This window comes from Rana temporaria, chromosome 6, assembly GCF_905171775.1.
Source record: "Rana temporaria chromosome 6, aRanTem1.1, whole genome shotgun sequence".
Lineage (NCBI taxonomy): Eukaryota > Metazoa > Chordata > Amphibia > Anura > Ranidae > Rana > Rana temporaria.
Window position 1 is genome coordinate 140,589,434 of NC_053494.1, and position 27,059 is coordinate 140,616,492.

Below are 27,059 nucleotides of genomic sequence, written 5' to 3' on the forward strand. Positions count from 1 at the left end.
GTACTACCTGTTGCTTTTGGTGGGCTTAGTGCCCACTGAACATGACCCATTCAAGCAAATGGGGCCTCTCTGCAAGTGCCCAGCATTCGCATGCAATGCATGTGGTTGCAGCGCACTAGTTCAGGGTTCAAGAAGCTAACGCAGGTGGTGAGGAGGTGATACAATGCCTTCTCATTGCTGTAAAAAGCTCTCTGAAGAGCCACCTGAATGCAGATCACTCTTTAGAGACCAAAGCTAGCGTGAAGAAGCCCTAAGTTCATCAGTTCCTTGGTAATCTGCAAACCCAGACACTAAAGATGTGAACATAAGGCCTAAAGCAGTGATGGCGAATCTTGGCACCTCAGATGTTTCGGAACTACATTTCCCATGATGCTCATTCACTCTGCGGTGTAGTTGAGCACCATTGAAAATGTAGTTCCAAAACATCTGAGGTGCCAAGGTTCACCATCACTCCCCTAAAGTAACTCTCAGGTATATGGTTTAACAGGGTCAATACATTGGGGAGGGGATTTACTAAGACTGGAGCATTCAGAATTTGGTGCAACTGGGCAAGGTAGCCAATTAGCTTCTAATTTCAGCTTGTTCAATTAAGCTTTAACAAAAATACCTGGAAGCTGATTGGTTTCTGTGCAGAGCTGCACCAGATTTTGCATGCTCCAGTTTTAGTAAATCCTCCTATTGTGTTAATCATGATTTGAAGTACTGTATGCAGGTATTTTATTACATAGTCATATTAATCTATGCTCATAGCTTTATTTGGTTTCAGAATTACTTACCCTGAGCGAAGGTTGCAGGATCTAACACATGATTTGCTTCGACTGAAGTATTTGCAGGACAGGCACTGATCTGACCCAGGTCCCCAACAACCAACAGCAGAACAAAGAGGATGACACATCATTCCTTCAGCAGCTAAACGAAAAACAAGAGAATCATCCATTGCAAGATTATTGGTTAGAAAACCATGGATAGATTACTGTTTATAAAACCATAGATTTGTATGTGATAAGGGTTATTAGGATGCATCTTGAGTCTTGAGACTGTAACAACAACAACCATTACACTGTAAATTAAACCTAGAAGTGTATGAGAAAATACACCAATTAGACTCTAGAGATTAATTAGCCTAATGAACTGGAAGATTCTACATGCCACCCTACATGCTTTGTTTACTCCCAGGATGCCATGAAGTAAGCAGTGTCTTGGCCATTAAGTCCCACGCGCTTTTAAACCACATACTTAAAAAATAGATATGGCATGCAGGCTTAACTAATGAAGATAATGTACTGTTCACTTAAAGTACAAGCATATATAATATAGATAAAGGGTCAGCATTAAATACATAATATATATTACGATTTTTTGCTGTTAAAAAAAATATAGGTTGGAAGTTAAAAAGTAGGGCTATACACTGCTGTGTTTTCCCGTAGGATACTATGAAGTTAGCAGTATAATACAGATGAAAGGCTAGATTTAAATACACTATGTAGAAAAATACATTTTGTTGTTAAAGAAAACATAGGCTGGAAGTTAAAGAGTAAGGGCCAGATTCACAGAGGAGATACGACGGCGTATCTCCTGATACACCGTCGTATCTCCTGTCGTATCTATGCGGCTGATTCAAAGAATCAGTTCCGCATAGATAGCCCTTAGATCTGATAGGTGTAATTGACTTACACCGTCGGATCTTAGGATGCAATACTTCGGCCGCCGATGGGGGGATTTTGCGTCGTATTCCAGCGTCAGGTATCCAAATTAGCAGTTACGGCAATCCACAAAGGTTTTTCCCGTCGTTACGTCGGCGCACGTCTTTTTTTCCCGTCGCAAAGTTAGGTGTGCTTTAACATGGTGTAAAATTACTCCACCATGTTAAAGTATGCACGTCGTTCCCGCGTCGCTTTTGAATTTTTTTTTTCCCGGCGTAAGTACGTTACGCACGTCGCGATTCACAAACACAAAAAATTGCGAACGGAGCATGCGCAGAACGTCCGGCGCGGGAGCGCGCCTAATTTAAATGGTATACTCCCCATTTGAATTGGGCGGGCTTGCGCCGGACGACTTTACGTTACACCGCCGCAAGTTTCCAGGTAAGTGCTTTGAGGATCAGGCACTTACACTGAAAACTTGCGGCGGTGTAACGTAAACGGGTTACGTTACACGGCCGCAAATTTTCGTGAATCTGGCCCTAAGTATATTTGAAATGGTCTATTAATCTTATGGAAAATATATTTCATAACTTATATAATACAAATTATTTATTTGATAAAAAATGGGATCCTTGGTTCACATATTCTAAACACTATTTAAACCCTGAAGAAATAATAATTCTTATTAGATGTCATTGTGAACTGAAAGTTATTTACCTATTTCAATTAAACTATTGATTTGATGCTAGTCAACCTTCAAATTGTACTTCCAATATTTAATGTAATAAATTGACTTATTTTTCTTGGCTAGGAAATCTTATATATTGAATTTTTCTTAATATATATCATACTGTTTGTACCAATATTTGTACCCCAAAAAAAAAAATGTCAATGTATATTTGTTTATATCTCAATACTGTACTAGTGTGAGTAGATAGCTGAATTAATTTATATAAAAATTGTGTAGGTTAACTTCTGGACGATTGTCACAAGCATTCATCCAGCTGTCACAAATGTTGGCCATGTTTTGCCTAAAGTAGAAATACAGACTAAACCTAACTAATGTTTAAAAATACCCACTCCCCCCTCCAAAAACCTAACAAAATTGTGTAAGAAATATGTATATACTGTAAAACCTTGCATTGCGAGAATAATTTGTTCCAGAAACATGCTTGTAATCCAAAGCACTAGTATATCAAAGCAAATTTCCCCATAAGAAACAATGGAAACGCAAATGATTTGTTTCACAACATTTTATTCATAGGTCCTTCTGTTTATAGTCCATCTAAAAATATTATAGCGATTTGATAAGTTGTGTAATCATAAAATGTCCATCTACAAATGGCAGCCTCCACAAGGGTATTAGAAGCAAAATACACCAAGAGCTACAGAGTATAAAAGAGAAGAGAGGCGCCTCTAATGCCTCGTACACGACTTTACGTTACACCGCCGCAAGTTTCCAGGTAAGTGCTTTGAGGATCAGGCACTTACACTGAAAACTTGCGGCGGTCTGGAATTCTGTTTTAATATGTAACTTTTCTATGATTGTCAGTGCCACCTAGTGGCTGTAATGCAGCATTGTTTCTGAAATATCTCAGCCAGTAAAATGCTGCACATTGGCCAACAGATGGAGCTGACAATCATAGGAAACTACAGGATTAAGCAAAACATCATCAGAATTAGTGACAGTCAGGCCTGTGACATTCGTCCAATTAATTATTTTTGAAAATAGACCCCATAGTATACTGTGGTGGAGACATTGCAGTTGATTTACTAAAGGCAAATATACAGTTGCTCCAGAGCTTAGTAAATGAGCAGAAGCTCTACTGACTTCCATCATCCAATCATGTGCAAGTAAAAATGCTGTTTTTTACATTTTCCTTGCATGTGATGGGTATTCTGTGCAAAGTGAAGCTTTACCTTTGCAGAGGGCAACTGCACTTGGCAAAGTACAATTTATTTGCCTTTAGTAAATTAACCCCATTGCTGCCACTAGTATAGGAACTACACTTTCCTATAGCCTACATAACAGTCAAAGTCTGATTATAATATTCCATGGCTATTGTGTGCAGTGGATATGACTTTCTTTGAAATGCTAAAGACAATCAATGTTGTGGCTCCCGCTTCTGTCAGTCAAATCCTGTGATAAAGAAGTGGGGGAAGTGGCCAAGTCCCATTGTCTGTGTCTATGGACGCCAGTGTTGCCAACCGTCCATATTTTTATGACAGTCCGTAAAAATGGGCACTTTTTTCCCCCGTTTGTAAATGTCCGTGGTTGCGGGAATGTGCCAGTAAAAATAGCCGAGTTCGGTTTGGCTTGGAACTGCTCATGGAGATTGGAGGCGGGGGGTGATTGGAGGCAGAGGGTGATGGTGGCTGCGGTGGCACCGCAGAGGGAGATTGGAGGCAGGGGGTGTTAGTGGCAGGGGGTGATTGAAGGTAGGGGGTGAATGGAGGCAGTGGGTGTTGGTGGCACCGCAGAGGGGGATGGTGGCACCACAGAGGGTGGGGGATGGAGACAGGGGTTGTTGGTGGCACCACAGAGGGGGATGGAGGCAGGGGACGATGGAGGCAGGGGGTGATTGGAGGCAGGGGGTGCTGGTGGCACTGCAGAGGGGGATGGTGGCATCGCAGAGGGTGGGAATGGAGACAGGGGTTGTTGGTGGCACCGCAGAGGGGAATAGAGGCAGGGGACAATGGAGGCAGGGGGTGATTGGAGGCAGGGGGCCTGGGGGAGATTGGAGACAGGGGGAGATTGGAGACAGGGGGAGATTGTGGCACCGCAGAGGGGGGTGAAGGCAGGGGGTGTTGGTGGCAGAGGGGGATGGAGGCAGGGGGTGATGTGACTAAATAATTTGGCCTTTTTTTGCCAGTTTTTTTTACCTTAATATCTACCCTAAATCACATTGCTATTTGCCTAGCGTACTTGTTTGTAGCCTAAATACTGAAATTTGCACCTAAAATTGTAAAATGCCAGTAAAAACGTGGCTGTGCTAGTAAATTTCGAGTGTCGTGCCAGTAAATTTAAATCTGGTAGGTTGGCAACACTGATTGACGCTTGCAGAGCGGTTCGGGATCAAAGCCGCAGATGCGCCACCATAGCAAGTGGACTTTTTTTCCACTTTTTATTGTGCAATTTATTAGAATTCCCTTTTCTGAAATAAGTCCAGTACAAGGCGAATTCAGATTGGTTGGCTGTTGGTGTCACTTAAGGAAGTCATATGTTTTGGTTCCATCAGTGTTAATTTACTAAGAGCGAATAGGCTTGTTCACTTTGAAAGTGGGTGTTTATATTAGCTCAATAAATAAGGTGAACGTGTGCTGATTTCTATCATCCAATCATAACAAGCAAAGCACTTTTTTTTATTTTTCATACACGTGATTAGTTATGCTTTTGATGACATTCACTTAGCTAAGGAAAAATTCCCATGCAAAAAGAACATGTCAATTTGTTTTAGTAAATAAACTTTAAAACAGAACTCCACTTTAAAAAAATAAATACAAATTCTACTTATACAGCATAACCATTGAAGCACTACAGGAACTTAGTCGTTTGATACTCACTGCAGTTTTCAGCTTTTTTGTTGTCCCGGATGGTGGTTTTCTGGTTGGTTGTCCTGAACAGTGAAGTCCAGTTGATGGTATTGTAGTAGCAGAGGTTGTGGTTATCAGTAATATACACATTACCCGCGCTGATCTCTTTCAGTGACTGGAGTTTTAAAGAAGTAAGACTTTGCTGCTTGAGGATGAGCAGTGAAATCCCACTATATGAAGAAAACGATGTATAAACAATGGGCCAGTGATTAATAAATTAGTAACATCCATTTTTACACTCAGACTATTACATATTAGCTCCATCTTGTTTAATAAGCATTTTCTACAAAGGAGACCAATGCATTTTTTTAAATGTAAAATTCAATTCAAAATTGCTTAAGCATATTTCCACGGTTGCAGTGACAATTGGGAAAACCACACTAAATGTTTATGTGTTGTCATTCACACAATATGCATGAACATTTTCATTTACATTTTTATTTCTATTTGTGACTGCAATGTTTTTTGGATAATGTCAGAGTGAGTCTGGCTTTCAATGGTGCCTGTTCACATCAATGCCATGCACCTGCAATGAGACTTTAGGGAATGTACCTGTGCTACTTTGATGCAGTGCAAGTTTTTGCCCCATTGATTTCAATTGAAACACGTCAATATCGCATTTACGTGTGCTTTTTAATGTGATTCAAGTGTGTTTTTTTCCCCAACTATTCTCCTCCGCCCTCCCCCTGCAGAAATTGCACCAGTATAAGAATTGCATCAAAAACACATAAAAACGCACCAAATCGCACTGCAGTTGCACTGCAAAATTGCATTGGCAATCAAATGAAACTGCAGCACCAGTGTGAACCAGGCCTGACATACAATGCAAGAAGCTTGGGCCCTAAACCTTTAACACATTGTTAGGACAGACAGTGTTCAAATCAAGTTACAATTGATCATGAAGATCTGCCTGCAAAGTACAGACTAGGTTAATTATGGCAAACACACCTGCCTACCCTCTCATAAACAAAGAGAACTAGTAGGATGTTTTTCTTGCTGGAACATCCAGAATCTGAAAAATCTAAAAAAGGTGAACTGGAATTTTATTTTTAATTTTTAATTTATGCTTATGTGAAACGGGACTTGTGACAAATATAAAGTAGGTATTATCCCAATTTGTTTGTAAACGTGGAAATACACTTTATGGTTCCTAATTTGGGATTGGCTTTCCAGTAGATTAAACTATTGCAACTTTCAGCACATATAACCAGAATTACAGGACTTTAAATCATACAACAGTAAAAAAAAAAAAAAAAAAAAACATCTTACTCATTACCAGCTGTGCAATGACATTTTAGAGAAAGATAAGTTACAATGTAGATTTTGTATTTCTCTTGTCTCAGGATATATTGTATTGTACCATTTATTTTTGCACCCAATAAAAACGTTTGTAATAAAAAAAAAAAAAAATATGGCAGAGCAAATATATTATAATGTCAACGTTATAAAATGATACATGTGTGTGCAAACTTTACCATAATAATACAAAATATGTTTTGAGCTTGAAAGAAAAGTATTTGCCCCCCCCCCCATTATATTTACCTAGGTGGACGTTCCTCTACAATGAGAACTGAGTGATCGACCATCGCCGATGGTTTAGACTTCAGTCTGCTCTCTGCTGAAAACGGGTCATCACAGGAGTGCAAAACGAATTGCAGTATTGTGGCCAGAGGAGAAGCCCAGCCAAACGAGCTTAGGCTGGACTTCTCCTTTAAAAGGGCCACACAATAAATCCTTAGAGATTACTAATACGCTGACAAACAATATATTTTCAACAGTGAAGATCAAGAACACAGGGACATGACCTCAAACTAGTAGAAAGGAAAATTAAAAACTAATGTAACCAGTCCCAGTACTCCTGCCCCTGTCTCTCCCAGACCTCTCCCAGAGATCGCAACAAGAGCAAAAGGGGAGGGGAGGTAACAGACCTTGGGACTTTAAAGGTGGTTAATGAAAGAATGTAAATAATTCATAATTAATTAAATAGGGCGTCTTGTGCATATATGGGATATGTACTTCTTTATCCAAATTCAAGTTTAGTACTGGTTCAAGCAGCCTGGGTAGGTTCATCTTTTCCCACATCTACACCTTCTGATGCCTGTTAAAAATTTTGATTTTATTTTTGAATATCTGCATACCTAATATATGCAAATAATTTGATGGGTGTGTTTCTGTCAAACAATCAACATGAGTATTCATTCTAGTCTTTTCTGTTGCCTATAGCATTTAATACAGCACACCTGAATCTCCTGAAGAAGCTCTGTAAACCGAAACATGTTGAGTGGTAGTGTGTGTGTATATGCCTTCTAAATAGAACAAACAATTTTTTGATATGGATGGAACATTTCTTTCATGTTTTTTATTATTGTAATACAATATTACATTTTATCAGTTTGTAATTGTTTACATTCTTTCATTGAACACCTTTAAAGTCCTGAGGTCTGTTACCTCCCCTCCCCTCCCCTTTTGCTTTATTTTCATATTGGCATGTGGTGTCTTATCTGACCTCTCTGCCTCACTCTATATAATCTATCACAACAAGAGTTGACTTGGAGGCTAAGCGACTCTTTACTTGTAGACGATCAGTGTTCTACGAGGCGTGGTCATTAAACACGTCTGTAGACTTAAAAAAGACTGCCTAACCAAATATGTGCCTTCACTGCATGTATAATCCGACTGAAGAAGTCCCATAAACAAGAACAGTCCCATGCAGTTATGCTTCAGCTATCTGAAACCAGGCTCAAACTTCACCAACTTTTGGATCATAAAACTATGTCAATTAGGGACTGGTTTAGAAAACTCTATTATGCTGAGGGTAATAAACCAGGAAAATTACTGGCCAGGGCCCTACTCTCTAGAAGTTGTCTAACCACAATCACAAAACTCAGGGACCAAAAAGGCAAACAGTCACTTACCACCCTAAAACCATTAATGAGCTTTTTGGTTCTTTATTATTACACTCTGTACAACTATCCCCCCCTAATATCCACTGTAATGACTTTATGACTAAAATTTCAGACTGAGGGGGTTATTTACGAAAGGCAAATCCACTTTGCACTACAAGTGCAGTCGCTGTAGATCTGAGGGGAAGATCTGAAATGAGGGAAAGCTCTGCTGATTTTATCATTCAGTCATTTGCAAGCTAAAACATTGTTTTTTCTTTGCATATCCCCCTCAGATCTACAGCGACTGCACTTGCACTGAATGAATGAAAAACGTATAAAGCGCGGCGCATGCGAACTGAATCGCTTCTGGGCAGCACTGGCAGTACACTTGTCGTGCAAAGTGGATTTTCCTTTCATAAATAACCCCCTATATCTCTGAAACAGCTCTTTGCGGCTGTAATGTATTGCCGAATCCTGGCAATATAGATAAAAATCATTGAAAACATGGAATCCCCCCCAGGTCCATTATCAGGTGCTTTTGGTCTGGCATGGATATTAAAAAAGGGAACCCTGCACTATTTTTTATTTTTTTTAATGTGTGGGAATACTTCCAAAATCCATACCAGGTCCTTCAGGTCTGGTATGGATATTAAAAAAGGGAACCCTGCACCATTTTTTTTTAAATGCATGGGGATACTCCCAAAATCCATACCAGGTCCTTCAGGTCTGGTATGGATAGTAAGGGGAACCCTGTGCCAAAATAAAAAAAAATGGCATGGGGACCCCCCAAAATCCATACAAGGCCCTTCAGATCTGGTATGAATTTTAAGGGGAACCCCCCAAAATCCATATTAGACCCTTATCCGAGCATTCAACCTGGCAGGATACAGGAAAAGGGGGGCAAGAGAGGGCCCCCCTCATAAACCATACCAGGCCACATGCCATCTACATGGGGAGGGTGTTGTGGGGTCCTTTCAAAAACACCTTGTCCCCATGTTAATGGGGACAAGGGCCTCATCCCCACATCCTTACCTGGTGGTTGGACACTTTTTTTGGTGAATGTGTAGGGGTACAATGTACCCGATACTCATTCACATGAGGGGGCTGGATCTGGCGGTCCCATTGTTAAAGAGGGCTTCCAGATTACGATAAGCCCCCCACCTTTTAAGCATTATTAAAATCAATGCTCCTAAAAAAAAAATACAGTTTTTAAAACTTTTTTTTTGCATTGATACATGTCCATTGGGGCAGGACCCGGTCCCCAAACACTTTTTTATGACAATAACTTGCATATAAGCCTTTACAATTAGCACTTTTGATTTTTCATGTTTGTGTCCATAGACTTTAACGGTGTCCACACAAATTTTATGCCTATTCGCAAGTTCTGGTACATACCGAACTGGGGGGTGTTCTGCTCATCCCTACTATCCGCTCATCCCTACTATCTCTAATGTTTGTTGTACCAGTGGGGTTTTGCTACGGGTGCTATAATGCCTACACAGTGTGCACTAAGGAGTTATTCTATATTACTGTTCAGCTGTTTTATAACTGGCTTTGTCAATCGTGTATGTATATTGACCTAATTGTTGTTACCTATTTTGTTCAGAGGTTATATAACTTGGCCATTTTCTTTTTTGCCCTGTACTAATGGATATGTACTTAGTGCAAAGTCTATTATGTTATTTTGTAAAAATCGAATAAACTTAGATTAAACCATAAACTATTCTTAGAGCATATTATTTTACCAAACATTGATGCTTGGGACAGACATCCAGCAGCACTAGTAAGTCAGTCAACAGTAAAGCCTCGTACACACGACCGAGGAACTTGATGGGCGAAACACATCATTTTCCTCGTCGAGTTCCTTGTCAGGCTGTCGAGGAACTCGACAAGGCAAGTTTCTCGATTCCCATCGAGGAAATAGAGAACTTGCTCTCTTTTTGGCTCGTCGAGTTTCTCGACAGTTTCCTCGACGAAAATGTACACACGACCGGTTTCCTCGGCAAAAAAATATCTCCCAGCAAGTTTCTTGCTGGTTTTTGCCGAGAAACTCGGTCGTGTGTACGAGGCCTACAGTAAGTGGATTCAAACATGCTTGTGAAAAACAAAAATCTAAATAACATTTTTGGGGCAGACTGGGAGCACTTGGTCTTTTTCTGCTGCTACTTTTCAATATTTCTATGTTTCTACGCAGTAAATAAAAGGAGAAACCAAGAGCATTCTTCAGTCTCAATCATAATCTCACAGACATAAATGATATCAAAGGCATCCAAAGGGTCAAGGAGAAAGCGAAGTGTATAATTGCCCTGAGGCTTAAAAACTTAAAATGTATCAGTTACTTCAGTAACTTAGTTTTCAGCTGAGTGAGCAGAGTAATAACCTGACAGTGCAGGGTATATATGAGATTATTGGAGTTAAGGAAGAAAAACAAGCCAGTTGCTTAACAGGTTACAAGGAAAATGTAGGTCTGTGACCTAGAGGTATGATCTGAAATAGACAGTTCTTCTGTAATAATCTGTTCTTCCATACACACAAAATGAAGGCAGTTTTTCTGCTGACTGGGAACAATGGTGGAATTACCAAGGCGATCCACTAAAGCAGACCTAAGGGCTTCCACATGATGCTCTTGTGTCTAAAGGTTTACCCTTACAAAGAACTGGAATCAAAAAGCACCCTATAGACAAAAAGCATACAAAGGGGCCTCAGGGGCAAATTGTTTTGTTTTTTATAATCCTGAAAAAAAGTATTTGTTTAATCTTCAAGAATCATACAACTCCAAATTTGCCAACAAGCAAAAAGAAAAAATCAAGTAGTGAGGGCTGCAAAAAAAAAAAAAAAAAAGGCCTTACCAGTTTGGCTTATTCATAGGAAAAATTAACTCACTACTTGATCTAGTGATCTAATATGGACCAAGATGTGCAACATATAGATACCTGCACATGCCTTCCTCTATATCAGGACTGAGATCTGAGACTGTATACCACCGGGGACTGATAAGTATCCTACACATGCATGTGCTGATCTTTCATTGCACTACAAGCCAAGAGTCTACTTGTGGAATGTATCAACGTCCAATTTGGCTACAAGTGATTGAGTGTCTATCTTCAATATACTTGGCAATCGGTGCCCACACAATATAAGGATTGGACGTTACTGGGTTGCTAGGAGGAGAGGTTTTTCACATATGCTTTGGCCATCCAATATGGGCATGAACCTGTGCTTATGAAGCTATGAGACAGATATGGGCCTAAATGAGTATTTTCCTCTGGACCACAGTGCTACTGGACTCATCACTGTAATGCTTGGAACTTCAGCTTTACCTCTGCATTCATCTGTGAACATGCAGGCTCAATCTATGGGGAGCAATAAGCCTTCCTTATACTGTCCATTTATAGATCACCATTTATAGATCATTTATAGATCATTTATATATTACTTTATATACCATTTATACATTCATATATTCCAGCTTTGATGCCTATTTGTGGTGTACATACATAGCTGATATAGTTTAAATTTGATGTTATGTATGTATTATTTACAGTGCCTTGAAAAAGTATTCATACCCCTTGAACGTTCCCACATTTTGTCATGTGACAACCAAAAACGTAAATGTATTTTTTTATGATTTTATGTGATAGACCAACACAAAGTGGAATATAATTGTGAAGTGGAAGGAAAATGATAAACGGTTTTCAATTTTTTTTACAAATAAATATATCCAATAAAATACATTTACGTTTCTGGTTGTAACATGACAAAATGTGGAAAATCTCAAGTGGTATGAATACTTTTTCAAGGCACTGTATGTATATGTATGTGGGTGAGGTGGTGTAGGTGTATGGTTATTGTGGTACCTTTTAAAGTTTATATTTGATATATCCAATAAATTGTTTATTTAAATTAGTCCTATATCGTTCTTAGCGATAACTCCCACCGTCTTGAATCATTGTTTAGATTTTTATGTATGAGTGCTGAAAATTAAGAGGATGATCTGGAGGGTCAGAATTAGCGTGTCTATCTTATGTATGTATGCAATGTAACAGTATCCCACTTTTGTATGCTGTTCACAGAAATTTGAATCTGCACACAAAGCAGATCAGAGCAGCTGTACATTTTTCATACATCTGTATATTGCTTGAATTGCAAATGTACACTCCCTGATGGGAACTCATTTGTAATTTGAAAAAAAATACAAGACCATGTAAGTCTATTTAAGTAAAGATGGGCTGAACACCTCCCTGTTCGGTTCGCACCAGAACTCCTAAACAGAGAAAACGTTCTTACCCGAATGGCAAAGTTTTCATTTTGAAGGCTTATATGCAAGTATTTGGCCATAAAAAGTATATGGGGGTCTGGGTACTGCGCTGGGGGACATGTATCCATGCAAACATTAAAAATAGTGCATGGCGGTCCCCTTAGTCTGCCTCTAAAGTGGTGCATCTGTGGCATGCATAGAACATGCTGCAACAAAAATGTAATTTCTAAAGAAAAAAAAACGAGTCATATCACATTTAAATTGCCTCGCAGTTGCAATTGCCAGCAAAAAAAAGTTAGCACCCCCCCGAAACCATACCAGACAACATGCCCCTCCACCCCAAAGAACCTTGTCTCCATGTTGATGGGCTGTGGTCGTGGGAGTCTGCGGGTGGAAAGGTCTTTGAGAAGGGGGCCCCCAGATTTCACAACAATGTGAATGAGTCTGGGGTACATACCCCTACCCATTCACCAAAAAAACAAAACAACAGTGTCCCCTGATGTAAATCCACCATCGATCATGCCGCCCACTGCACCCAGAAAACGCTCCACACTCCTTGACAGCTGAACGTCGAATGCCTCCATCACCATCTGACATATATTATATAGGTAAGAGCGGGGTCACCTGGCAATGTCACCATGTGGCACCCCCCTTGTGACATCATGGACCCCTGCATGCTGGGTCAGTGATATCACAAGGGGGCGGTACCACCAGGTGACATTGCCAGGTGGCCCCACCCTTACCTATATAAGAACTGTCAAACAGCGTAGGAAGCATTTGGCTGTCATCCGTCGATGAGTGCAGAGCGTTTTTATTTCTCTTCTTCCAGATTCCGACAAGTCCCCTGCCCGCCTGCCCGCGGACCCCCACAACTACAGCCTAGTATTATGGGGAAGAGACCCTTGTCCCCATCAACATGGGAATAACGTGCTTTGGGATGGGGGGGTAGCACCCCCCGCCTCAAATCACCCCCCAATTTTAAAGAGCATGTGGTCTGGTATAGTTCAGGTATGGATTTTTTTTTTTACATTTTTTTTACTGGCAATTTTTTTTTCTTATTCGTCAGTGGCAATGACCATTAACAGCTGATAAAGCTTTACCCAATCAGGGCGCAGAATGCATTGTGCAGCACGCAGTGCAATGCAGGGAGTTTAACAGGGCGAACACCCACCAAACATTCTGCAAATTCGGGTGTTACCCTGAACTGGGCGAACAGACAATGTTCGGCCCAAACTCATGCTCGGGCCGAACTGTTCACCCATCACTATATGTAAGTATATCTAAAGCCAAAACCTTTTCCATTTTGACAGAGCACGGAATAGTTAAACCCCAGACAGTTTCTTTTTAAATACATTTTTTCACCATCTATGTCCCATTGCGGAGATTTCTCTTAATATTTTCTCCAGTAGACACATCAGGAAGTTAACAGCAGTAAACACCCATACATAGTTATACAAAACTCACTATTAAAAATAGATAAAAAGTTTTGCCTTCAAATACACTTTTATATTATATGTTAATGGTTGTGGCTTTGCCTAAACTGCTGAACAAGTTATATGTGAACGTTGATTTAAAATAAATAAATAAACTAATGCAGCTTAGCTGCTCATTAGCCGATCTAGCTGTAAAGTATAATACTAAGGAAAGTGTTATTAGTCATATGCCTATGCACTGGCCTGCCAAAATCAATGATAACCGCACATTTGCATTAAACATAAAATAAAACAGAATTGTTTAAGTATATAACTCTGCAGTGTAGACTATAATTCTGATTAACTGCAAGTAATTTAAAACAGTAATAATAGTTTGCAGCATAAACGATACACAAAAAGAGAATGGAGAGAAGACAAAGAAAAGCCTTAGTTGCCGACCTTAGCTTACCTCCTGCTGGGTAATAGCGGTTTTAATGATAGGTGCTTATGAAAAATATTTACAGCAGGTGTGATATTTCGTTAACCCAATTTATATTAGACTCCAAAACTAGCGGTTAAAGGAGAACTCTATTTTTAAAATAACTTTTTAATACATGCTGATGATCTACTGCATTAATTTTTTTATAGTGATATCAAAACCTCTGTTCTTTTTAACCACTTCCCATCCCGCCCAGTGTCAAATGATGTCTGCAGGAGGGATCTCCCATCCTGGGCTGGTGTCATATGACGTCCTGGGCTTCCTGGCCGTCTAGGGGGCGTGCGTGCGCCCGCCACGTCACTTGGGAGCTGGTGCAGGTGCCCGGTAACAGAGCAGGGCCATGGATCTGTGTAGGTAAACACACAGATCCACATCCTGTCAGAGGAGAGGAGACCAATAATGTGTTCCCAGTCCCGCCCCCTACAGTCAGGCCCCGTACACACGACCAAACATGTATGCTGAAACTGGTCCGTGGGCCAGTTTCAGCATACATGTTCGGTCGTGTGTAGGCGCGAGCGGGCCGAATTCCAGCAAACATTTATTACAAATATTCCTGGACGTGTTTTAAAACCGTCCGCTGGAATCCTGCCCGCTCGGACATGTACGGTCGTCAGTACAGACCTACCGTACATGTCCGAGCGCCCGCCGTCCCTCGCATGCGTCGAATGACTTCGACGCATGCGTGGAAGCCTTTAAATGGCAGGCCCGCCCACGTCGCCGCGTCATCGCCGCGTCATCGTCGCGGCGACGATGCGGACACGCCCCGCGTAGTGTTTACGCGCGGACTTCTGTACGATGGTTAGTACAACCATCCGACAGAAGCCCTCTGGCAGGCATGTACGGTGAAAACGGTCCGACGGACCGCTTTCATCGTACATGTTTGCTCGTGTGTACCGGGCCTTAGAATCACTCCCTGAGTAACACATTTAACCCCTTGATCGCCCCCTAGTGTTAACAGTCACATTTACACAGTAATGAGTGCATTTTTATAGCGCTGGTCACTGTATAAATGTGAATTGTCCCAAAATAGTGTCAAAAGTGGCCAATATGTCCGCCGCAATGTCACAGTCACGATAAAAATTGCAGATCGCCGCCATTACTAGTAAAAAAAAAATAATAATAATAAAAATGCCATAAATATATCCCCTATTTTGTGACGTAATAACTTTTGCGCAAACTCATCAATATACACTTATTGCGATTTTTTTTACCAAAAATATGTAGAAGAATACATATCGGCTTAAACTGAGGGGAAAAAAAATTGTTTTTAAATTGTGATATTTATTCTAGCAAAAATAAAAATATTGTGTTTTTTGTTATCAATCTTCTTTTTTTTAACATTACATCTAGTAGCAGAGCCAGCATACTAAGGACATTTACTTTAGGCAGGTAATTTTTTTTTTCTCCGTACATACCTTTATATTCTGTTTTTGTCCAGGGCTTCTGGGTTCCGATGACTGTGGGACTGGGCGTTCCTATCCTTCGGTTCGATGATTGACGGCTTGTGAAACAGGTGACCTGTCACACAACGCGCGTCACCAGATTTCGGGAAATAGCCAAGCTGCGAGTCGGCACTATACGGCGCCTGCGCAGTCAGCTCTACACGGCGGGCGCAGGCGCCGTATAGTGCCGACTCGCAGCTCGGCTATTTCCGGAAATCTGGTGACGCGCGTTGTGCGACAGGTCACCTGTTTCACAAGCCGTCAATCATCGAACCGAAGGATAGGAACGCCCAGTCCCGCAGTCATCGGAACCCTGAGGCAGGGATAGGAACGCCCAGTCCCGGAGTCATCAGAACGCGGAAGCCCTGGACCAAATCAGAATATAAAGGTATGTACGGAGAAAAAAAAAAAAAAAAGACCTGCCGAAAGTAAATGCCCTTACTATGCTTAGTCTAATGTTAAAAATTCGTTTTTAGGGTGAACCTCCACTTTAAGGTGAAAAAACACCTTACTGTGTCTGGCCACCCCGAGCCCCCGTATTACTTATCTGAGCCCTAAATTTCCGAGGGCGCGATCCCACGTAGTTCTGTCCATGGCCGATCGGCTCCTCATTGGATAGATTGATAGCAGGGAGCCATTGGCTCCCGCTGCTGTCAATCAAATCCAATGACGCAGCTGTAATATACAAATGATTATATATTGTTTTTAAGGTAATTTACTATATTTTCAAAAACGGTACTCAAGCAGGTGGCTTAACGGACAAATTACTGAAGTTGGAAGTTATAACTTCCAACCAGTAATTTCACAGTAAATAGATAAATAATATTGTATAGCATAATAATATATGAGCAGCAGATTCTCATTCTCCCTCATAACTGTGTGAAAAAAATGGGATTGTGGGTAAATCTTATACTCATAAACACATGTTTTTTCCTTGTAGTTAAGAGGGCTGGGCTAGAAGGGAGCATTTGTCTTTTATACATATGTCCCTTCTATGACACTGCAGTGAGTGGTGTGCCTCCACTGCATGATTTTTCTTGGACAGCTGTGGCTAATGTACTTTACCATTGGTCCAAGACTCCAAGCTGTCCATTAAGCTCAGTGACAAGAAGTGAGAGGCACTGTGAGCTCAACCTCTCAGTCTTCTGCAAACAGAGTGTGCCAGCTTATATTTTAACTGGCCGCTCTGTATGTAGCTTTTGACAGACTGCGCAAGGAGCCCCACATCTCTGGAACCATAGGTCGTAGGAGCCCCAAATTTACCAGTGGTGGGGTAGGTCTTAGGATACCTACCCCCCAAATGTTCCTGGCTCTGCCAATGCTTTTTTTTCCACAAGATATTGACAATTTTTTTGCAAGATATTGAAATGTTTTTTTTCTTTTCACTTAGGGACATTCTTTGTAATCATTGTTCCTCTTAAAGTGGAGGTTCCCCTAAAAATAAACTTTTAACATTGCATTTATGAGATTAATGATAATTAGAATTGGCTGTTTTTAAAAAAAAAAATACGTCCGTACATACCGTTTCCTATATGTGTTCTCACCGCCGCTTCCGAGTATGATGATCGGGGCTGGGGCTTTCCTAATTGATTGACAGGCATCCGACCGACGCATACATCGCGTCATGAGATGCCGAAAGAAGCCGAACGTCGGTGCGCAGGTGCCGTATAGAGCCGCACCGACGTTCGGCTTCTTTCGGCATCTCGTGACGCGATGTATGCGTCGGTCGGATGCCTGTCAATCAATTAGCCCCGACCATCATACCCGGAAGCGGCGGTGAGAACACATATAGGAAACGGTATGTACGGACGTATTTTTTTAAAAAAAACAGCCGATTCTAATTGTCATTAATCTCATAAATGCAATGTTAAAAGTTTATTTTTAGGGGAACCTCCACTTTAAGTACAGGTTTCACACCAACGCTGTACTTTTCAGTTCCTATTTAACTGCACATAGTTTCTCACACTGAAAAACGACACAAGTCCATCTAGTTCAACCAATAAAAGAGAAAACAATCATACCATCCCTACTACATAATCTTTTTTCTTTCAAAGATTTTTATTAATTTCACAAAATATAGCAAATAACAAATGCACATATCTAGATCATAAAAGACAAAGTGATGTCCCATAACAAAATTACAGCCTTGGATTTTAAGGACATAAAGCTCGTGAAGGTAAAACGATTTTGTATTATACTGTACATGTAAACTACTCTGTGACTTCCAAATAGCAAAATAGAAATTGTGATTTACCCATAAAAAAGGATGCCATGGTAATGGTAGATCAGCTGACTGACATAAAAGCAGAGCTTAAACTGGGGGAAAATATAGCATAGGAAAAAAATGAAAAAGAAAAGAAACAGGTTTCGACCAGTCAGGCTCAAAGTTATTATACAAAAAGAATGATCGGTTTATTAGCAGCCCGAACCGGCACCCCAAATGGGTGCAAACTGTGCCGGCTCTAGCTGCCACTAAAATCATATTTTTACATCAGGACTGAAAACATTCATGAAGAAACCCGCTTTGTCCTATATTACAAAATATAATCCAAGCATGTGTAATTTAAATCATAGTGAATTCTAAGGGTTCAAACCACCAACTACTGAAGGTTGTAGAATAATGACAAGTACATTATAAAAGACATGACTTTTGTCACAATCTGCAAACTCAAAACACAATGATCATAATAAAAGAAATAATCATAAATGAAATAAACCTGGATGGATAGTGTATCAACGAACACCATCCAAAGAGAGAGAGAAAAGAGAAGATAATGAAAAGAAATATAGAAAGAGAGAGAAAGAGAGAGAAAAGCAGTACCGAAAAGTATCAAGTCAGCTAGCGGATACACTCCCCAAAAAATGGTCTCCCGATTCCATCGGATCAAGAAAACACACAGGTAGCTACCCTATGTTACGCTGGAATGCCTGGCCTTAATGAGATGCCTACATGATGTGCCCATGGTTCCCAAATAGTTTCAAATTTATCTTTAGAATCTAGCAAGATACAAGCCAATTTTTCTTGGGCCATAATCCATGAGATCTTGCGCTTGGCAGCCATAAAAGAAACCTTGGGATGCTTCCAGGCCCTGGCCAGAGTAGATTTAGCTCCCAGTAGAATAAAATGGATCAGGCACCTTGAAAATTTCGGGGTCTTGGGGTCTAGAGTGTTTAGGAGAGCGACTTCTGGGGATCTAGATATTTGTAAGCCTGTAACTCTGTAAATAAGATTAAATATTTTAGACCAGTAATGTCTAATTCTAGGGCATTCCCACCATATGTGGACCATGGATCCAAAAAGACCACAGCCTCTGAAACAAATAGCCTCAGAGGATGGATACATGATTGATAACCTGGCAGGGGTGAGGTACCATCTAGACAGAACTTTTAGATTGGCCTCTATTAGAGCCACATTCAGGATGCCTTTATAAGCCCTCGAAAAAAGTGTAGACCAAGTGTCCAAATCCCAATCCAGCTTCAGGTCCCTTTCCCAAGCTGACATATAGGGAGTCTTACTGTCTTGATAAGCTAAACATTGATAGATGATAGAAATACCACCCTTCTGTTCATCTACACTCCCGCACCATGTTTCATAAGCTGTAAAGTGCGGTGGCAGTGGTTTTTCTTTCCAAATTTTATGGAGAAAATGCTGAATCTGCCCAAATCTGAAGATTTCTGAGTTCGGGATCTTGAGTTGCCTCCTACAATAGTTAAGAGTTATGGGTCCAGAAGCCGTAAAATAATGTCCGATTCGGTAAAGTCCTTTATCCAACCACCACTTGAAGGAGCTAATATCTAAACCTGGTATAAAGTCCGGGTTGTTAAATATATGGGAGAGCGGTTTACAATCTGAGGTCAACGTTGGGACAGATCTCAAACTGTCCCAAAGCGCCAGTGAATGAGATAAGACCGGGGAGAGAACCCTACTACATAATCTTATATACACAGTTGATTCAGAGGTAGGCAAAAAGCAAAGCATGATCCAATTTGCTCTAGCAAGGGAAAAAATATTTCCTGATCCCCCGAGAGGCAATATGCTATTACCTGGATCAACTTTATCTATAAGTAGGAAGGCTGGCCGCAAGCCAGCCTGAATTTGTAGGAGGAGGCTCACCCTATAAATATCTGCCCCGTTCCTCCCCTTTCTGACTGCGTTTCTTTTCAAGTTATGAGGACTCACTGGTTACCAATAAAATACATATTTATATACGTATACAAACATTGTTTTTATACGTATATAAATATGTATTTTATTGGTGACGCTGTATGATTATGAGATCCCTTTTTTTATCAATGTGTTTTAATGTTTTTTTGCAGGGTCCTATTCTCGTGACAGCTATTTAATTATATTCAGTCATTTCACTATATCTAACAAGCATTGGCCCATTCATGATCAGACCTTCGTTATAGTGTATAGATGTCTTAATATGCTGCTGGTGTGCTGTGGTTTGCTGTTCTCTGGGCGGCTGCAGTATATTTACACTATCACACCTGCAGTATCCCAGTAGGCCTGTAGAAGGAGCCTGTCTCCGAGCGCATAACCTGTTGTTTATAGTCTCACCTTCTTTCCGGTGCTCTCCCTGGTCCCGCTCTCTGATAACGTCATCATCTGCGCCTCCACGCTGAACCTGGCTGTTTCCTGGTTGCCACAGGATGGATTTCTCTCCCTGCCTGCAGATCCGTGGATCTTGATGGACCTGAGACTGGACCGCACCGCGCATTATGAGACCCTGATGAGCCTGTTTTGTGATTGTGTTTTGTAAGTGCATTTATTTTGAGATTAAACATAGTATCTTACATATTGCACTTAGGTGGCGCTTCCCTTTTTTGTCTCCTTGTCTTCCCCTAACAGAATTGGCTTTTCTCCAAGGACAGCTGCCGCCCACCATCTTTCCATCTCCTTCCTTTTTAGGATTGGTCATTTTGTACCACTATATGGACTATAAAACTGTGACTGTTTTCTAGACATATGCATTGCCTGCTTTTTAAGTGTTCGGTAGTACCAGTGTTTGCGCTAACAGTTTATTCCAAATTTCTGTACACCACTGATAACCTTAAACCATTAAGAGTAAGAATCATTAACCACTACTCTCTGAATTTGGTATTTTAGTCAGTTTTCTATCCATTTACAAACTGATCTTCGCAAGCCAGTAGACTTTACCTTACACATGAGCTGTGTGTGGGGAACTGTGTCAAACGCTTTTGCAAAATCCAAGTATACCACGTCCACAGCCACCCCTCTGTTCAAGGTTTTACTTACCTACTCATAAAAAGAAATCAGATTTGCCTGACAACTTCTTCTTCATGAATCCATGCTGTCTGCACATGCTACATCAGTATGGCTTATGACATGATCCTACTAGCAAAGAGTAATTTTCATTTTTAGATTTGCATTGGTGATAATGAACTGATGAGGGCCTACATCTCCTCCCTAGGAGCCCTCTAGTTCTTTCACAACCCTGGGCAGTAGTAAAGCTGCACACCCCTGTGGTTTCTCTGCCTGCCCTTCCTTACTCCATATAGCCATAGATATGACTGAGAAAGTTCCCTGTAGTTTCATTACTTCAGATTTTAGTTTCTAAAAGCTGTGAGATACAGCTGCTTCTAAGAAGAGAAGTCGGTCCAACCTCTGATATGTTACTATTGCCACGGTTTATTTAATAGGACAGGTCGATGCTCACAGCCTGGGTTCAGTTTAGATCTGTTTACTTCCCTCTATTATCCTGCAAAGCTTAAACTACTAAAGGGGACACCTGCTATTTCAGAGAGTGCTACCCTACGGGTGCTTTAAATCAAAAATGCTTTTGCTGTCACCACTCCAGACAGCCAGAATATTGTGTAATAGTCCGCCGGCTCGTTGGCTGCTGAGGATGCAGTGTTTTATAACTTCTCAGCCAAGGCCATCATTAAATGTGCCCCCTGCCCTTCCTTCTCAGCCTCAACCCTGCAGAGACACATAATTATTCTCAGCACTGGTATACACTATGGCATAACCTCTGTGTACGCACCTGCTTTCTTCTGTCTGTGCAGAGGAACACAGCAAAGTCTAATACAGTAATTGCAGAGCCTTGTGGAATTGAAAAGAAAAGTTAATGCTGCGTCAGAGCACTGTGCACTGGCTACTGAAGTCTGTATGATTAAAAATAGGATTTTTCCTATAGATGATGTGTAAAAAGTGTGCTAATAAGAACATTTCTTGCTGTCCATAGCAAACGTTCACAATCCTTGTTTCATTTTTAACTGCAGAAATTACTACATTGGGTTGATTTACTAAAGGCAAATGCACTAAAGGCAGCATTACTCTGCAAGTGAAGTTGCACTCTGCATAGGAATTGTCCCCTAAGCTTGGTGAATGTGGTCAAGTTTCCCTTTGCAAAGAATACCCAATCTCGTGCAAGGAAAATAAAACAGCATTTTTGCTTGCACATAATTAGATTATGGAAGTCAGCAGAAATTCATCTCATTCACTAAGCTCTGGGGATACTCCCTTGCATAGTGCAACTACATTTGGAAAGTGAACAGTCTATTTGCCTTTAGTAAATCAACCCATCAGAATCAAAATAGTTGCAATAGGCAAATATCTTGGTATACAAACAGTGGGGGTTATTTACGAAAGGAAAATCCACTTTTCACTGCAAGTGCACTGCAAATGCAGTTGAAAGTGCACTTGGAAGTGCAGTCACTGTAGATCTGAGGGGGACATGCAAGGAAAATAAAAAACAGCATTGGATTGGATGATAAAATCAGCTGAGCTTCCCCTCATTTCAGATCTACCCCTCAGATTTACAGCGATCTATAGTGATTGCACTTTCAAGTGTACTTGCAGTGCACTTGTAGTGCAAAGTGTTTTTGCCTTTCGTAAATAACCCCCAGTGTGTTCTACTTAAAAAAATACTTTTCCAAGCTATACAAAATACGGTAACTAACTGTTTTACTGCCTAGAGAGGACTGGGCTGGTGGAGGAGTGGGTAGCCAATACTAATAGCTTATGTTGGGTTGGCAGCCCTGATTGGGGGCACTTCACTAGATATTAATTAGGGAAGGACCTGCAGGACCAGTCAGGAGTTAAGATAGCTACCTGATCCCAATTCAGACCTGCAATCACAGACAGAGAGAAGTCTTTCTGCACCAACGTCCTTTGTCATGTAATGCTAAGAATCACAAAGAAAGCCGATGCTGGGAGATGTGAAAAGATACTTCACAATATGCACCCACTTTTCACCATGCCCATCAATAGCTGTGGTGCCATGATACATTTTTCATAGTACACTTTCTTTATCCCACAGAAATCTACTATTATTATTATTATTATTATGAAAGAGCCACTTGGTTAGTTGCCCGTCAGTCCTCCCTGATCGCTGCCTTTCTGCAGTAGTTTATCTATGAATACTTTTAACACTGGTGCACAGAATCTGTGTTTATTTGGGACAACCTTTTGAAACTAAACTCCAGGCAAACACTTAAGATCACAAGTGAAATTGTTTTGTGTAAACCATTTTACATGGCAAAAGTTTCACATTTATTATCACTTTGTCGTGATGTATTTGCATTCAAAGTTGAGAATCTGGCACTGGTAGTTTTTGGCTTTAGGTTCTTGGTGCCTCAGCAAGGTTAAAAACGTCATCTTCTCACACGACTTTTAAAAAAAATAATCAAAAGAAAGTAAATGCGGATTTGACATCTGCTATAGGCTACTATATTTCAAATAACATAAATACAATTATTTAACAATTCCAGTGCAACAATGAAGGATAGTATGCAATTTCTTATCACTGGCAGACCATATCATTTATTCCTCGGAATTGCTGTACATTCAACGGGAGAAGTTGCTGTCCTACAGTAATGTAGTAGTTAAGGCATAGCCATGGCTGTCATGACATATCTCCAGCTTGTGGCGTGCATGCCAAACGTCTAAGGCAAGGGTCCGTGCTCTGGGGCATGTCCCCCTGATGCCTATGCATTTTATCCCATCTACTTTCCCTGGTCTCCTCAGAGCATGGCCACCAATGAGCTGGTGATATATTCCTGTCTAGTACAATGTTGTCAGCAGGACAGGAATTTAAGGTAAATAGATTGGAGCCCTGAATAATCCTTCCCCATTCCATTCAAAGCTAAAAAAAAAATTGTGATGGACAATTATGTTCTAAAGTAACCCCTAGTACTAGGGCTGAACTTAGTGTGTGGACCAACAATGACTGTTAAGAACTTTGCACTAATGCCAAGTGTTTAGGGCAATCATCATGAATAAATGTGATGGCTTCTGGCTGTCAATGGTTGCCAAGAAAGTGGCAGCTTCTGCATTCTTACCAACCATGGATGTTATTTGGCCCCTTCCCTTACATGGCTTGGAATACCTGGGGAATAGAGCCAGTTACTTCATTGCCTAAACATGGCCTCATGGAATGTCATCACTATCCCCACCCCTTCATTTATATAGCAGATGACAGCTCATGGAGTGTTATTGTAGGTGATTGGTCGAGTGCAGCCGGCTGTCGGGTTTTGAGTTGGCAGTGGCGGGCATCGCGACTGATGATGGATTTACAACAAAGGTAATTTTTTGGATATTTAAATTTTCTAATAAAGTAATTGTCAAACATTTGGGTGTCTTTAGTTCTAGTTGACATTTTATTTTTGTGAATTAGTAGGAGTACTATCTGTATCTATAGTAGCTAGGTGTTCCCTTATTATTAAAGAGGATTTCCAGAATACAATAAGCCCCCCACCTCACTGACCCTCACAACCACTGTTCAGGGGTTGTGAGGATAAGGCCCCTGTCCTCATTAACATGGGCATCGTCCATGTTGATGGCATGTAATCTGGTATGCTTGGCGCGGGGCCACACAATTTAAAAATGCTTTTTTTCCTTTGTAAATATCAGTGCTTAAAAAAAAATCACTGCTACCTGCCACATAGATTTAAAATAAAATAAAATATTTTGTGACAACCCCCCCCCCCCATGATTATGCACTAATTTAAGCACTAATTTAAAGTGTCAGCTGTTTTACTCCCGCTGTGACTTGTAGTACATTTTTCCTTTTTTAAATAAAGAAAACCATCAAGGTTTTTTTGGAGTATGGCTGTCCATATTTTCTTCTTCCATTTGTCCCCCCCCTTACCTATTAGCCGACAAATGGGCATATTTAATAGATAGATTTGTCTCCCATTGATTTTTGAAGTTCAGACAAACTGAACCCTGGGCAATTTGGCTCATCACTACCTAGCACTAAACTAACCCTTTTCTGCAGTAAACTCACCTTAATTGGAAGAAGTTGTATCCAAACCAAGCAGCTCCCTAGCTGATCACTCCTGTGGGGGCTAAAATTACCGATCTGTTTTTTTAGACCAAGATCACACAATGCTCATTAAAAATTCATGCAAGTACATGAGTTGTAACACAAATACGGCTGTTCCTGGCTTCACATAGACAATCAGATTGTGTTTCGTAAGTATAGATTTGTTATTCTGCTGCTTGTCATTTTTTTTTTTTTTTTTACTGAAAACTCCACACAGATGGAAAGATGGTTACATAAGTAACCACATACCATGAGCATTGTAAAATAACAGGCTTTTATGCTGTGAACATTGAGATTTGACTACTTGTGCAACAGGTAATTTATCTGACATATTCAAAGATAATTAAAAAGATGGTGCAATAACAGAAAATTATATATTAAAGACCAACACTGCTTATGGCTATAACATATGTTATTAAATCCAATAAAGCAAGTCTAATTTGTACTACATGTAAACTTTAAAGTGAACCTGGCCCATGCTTTGCCCATGAACACAGGGCCATCTTAATAGCATCATGAGCCCCTGGGCAAAGTAATGCACGTGGTCCTCTACCAACCTGCCCCAATTTACACACCTACTCTCAAGAATTTAAATATGAGTAGTTGATATATTTATGAGTACTTTAAATAAAATTGATTTTAAACAATATCAAAACATACCATGAATCAAGGACTAATCAACACAAAGGGCACAGTACGGGGGGGATTAAGGGGGGCACGGTTTCCGGATGCTGCCCAAGAAAGTCTAATAAAAAGCGTGACTATCCCGGCAAATCCAGGGCAGTTGGCAAGTATGTTGTAATACAAGATTATCATGGGCCCCCATGCACCTTGGGCCCCTGCGCAGTGCCCAGGGGTGCCCATGCATTAAGACAGCCCTGCATACACATAACCATATTAATACTTTCTGCACCTTAGGCCAATTATGTTGAGATGCAAAGACAGATAACCTTGATATCACACGACTAAAATTAGATGACATACATGGCACACTGAGGTTTGGAGTGAAAAGACTGGACAGAGACTATGATTATATGAGTAAGGCAAAATATTGGTTTACCAACTCAAATGAGTAATCTGTAACTATACAATATTCCACAAGCAAAAATGTATAGACTTCACAAGGACGGCACCAATAAGGATCCTGTCAGACAGCACTGGCAGGCAGGGTGGTAATCAACACATTTTTATTATATGGAGAAATGTCACTGATGGGGCAGCATGATGTGTGGGTGGCTGTATGCAGTCCTTGGTGACCCTACATTGAGATATAGTGCCATCATCTAAGCATGAGTTTATTTAAAAATGGCTTAAGGAGCCCCAAAACTTAGATCCCCCTCTTATGCAGGAAGTTGAGCTCCTCCCCATTACCCCCCACTCTCTGTACCTGCCCATTGGTCAGTAAATAGAAGCCTCATTGGACAATAGGGGAATGTTGGACATGGGCAAAATAGGGCAAGAACTGATCATTGAGAGTTCTGATCAGAACAACAGGACTTCCCATGTTTTGGGATTCTCTGTGTATTTTTGGTACTTGGAAGTGCCTGCCATAGAATCCAGGAACACTTTAAGATTACCACTCCGCACAAGTTGCTTTAAGTACAACTTTAGCCATTTTTCCTTACCTGTATAAATCCCGACCTCCAATGCTGACCAGGTTGGAAAAGACACTAAGATCTGTCATATTCTTTGGCCAGGACTGTATATTAAGATAACCTATAGAGATTAAAGAACAATGGCTTAAGATCATTGCATGTGCATGGTCATTTTGGCAATATTATAAACTTACAGTACTTAAAGCATCTTTAGTCTTTTTTTTTTTTTTTTACTTTTGGTTAGAGTGGAGAAGTATCAGATCCCTGTCCCTTATTGCTGTCTGTGTCCCTGCTAAGGTGCTGGGGTGCTAAGGGGATAAGCACACTCTCACTTTTTCCTGGCGTCCATTGGCACCAGATTAGAAAGTGATGGGAAATCTAGATAGTTAGGTTTGTCACTGGAACAAGTATTGCACAGAAATCTGACAAACACTGACA

The 27,059-nt window shown here is 40.6% G+C and overlaps 1 protein-coding gene across 1 annotated transcript in view; it reads right to left on the reverse strand.

The window, feature by feature from the left end:
• Positions 1-27,059, reverse strand: part of ERBB4 (erb-b2 receptor tyrosine kinase 4) — a 1,211,692-nt gene that overhangs the window by 290,895 nt on the left and 893,738 nt on the right. Inside the window, exons 11-13 of the mRNA XM_040358486.1 lie at positions 26,652-26,742; positions 5,208-5,407; positions 777-909 (exon numbers count right to left, since the gene is read on the reverse strand). Of these exons, the coding sequence (XP_040214420.1) occupies positions 777-909; positions 5,208-5,407; positions 26,652-26,742 (424 nt within the window). The remainder of the gene's footprint in view (positions 1-776; positions 910-5,207; positions 5,408-26,651; positions 26,743-27,059) is intronic.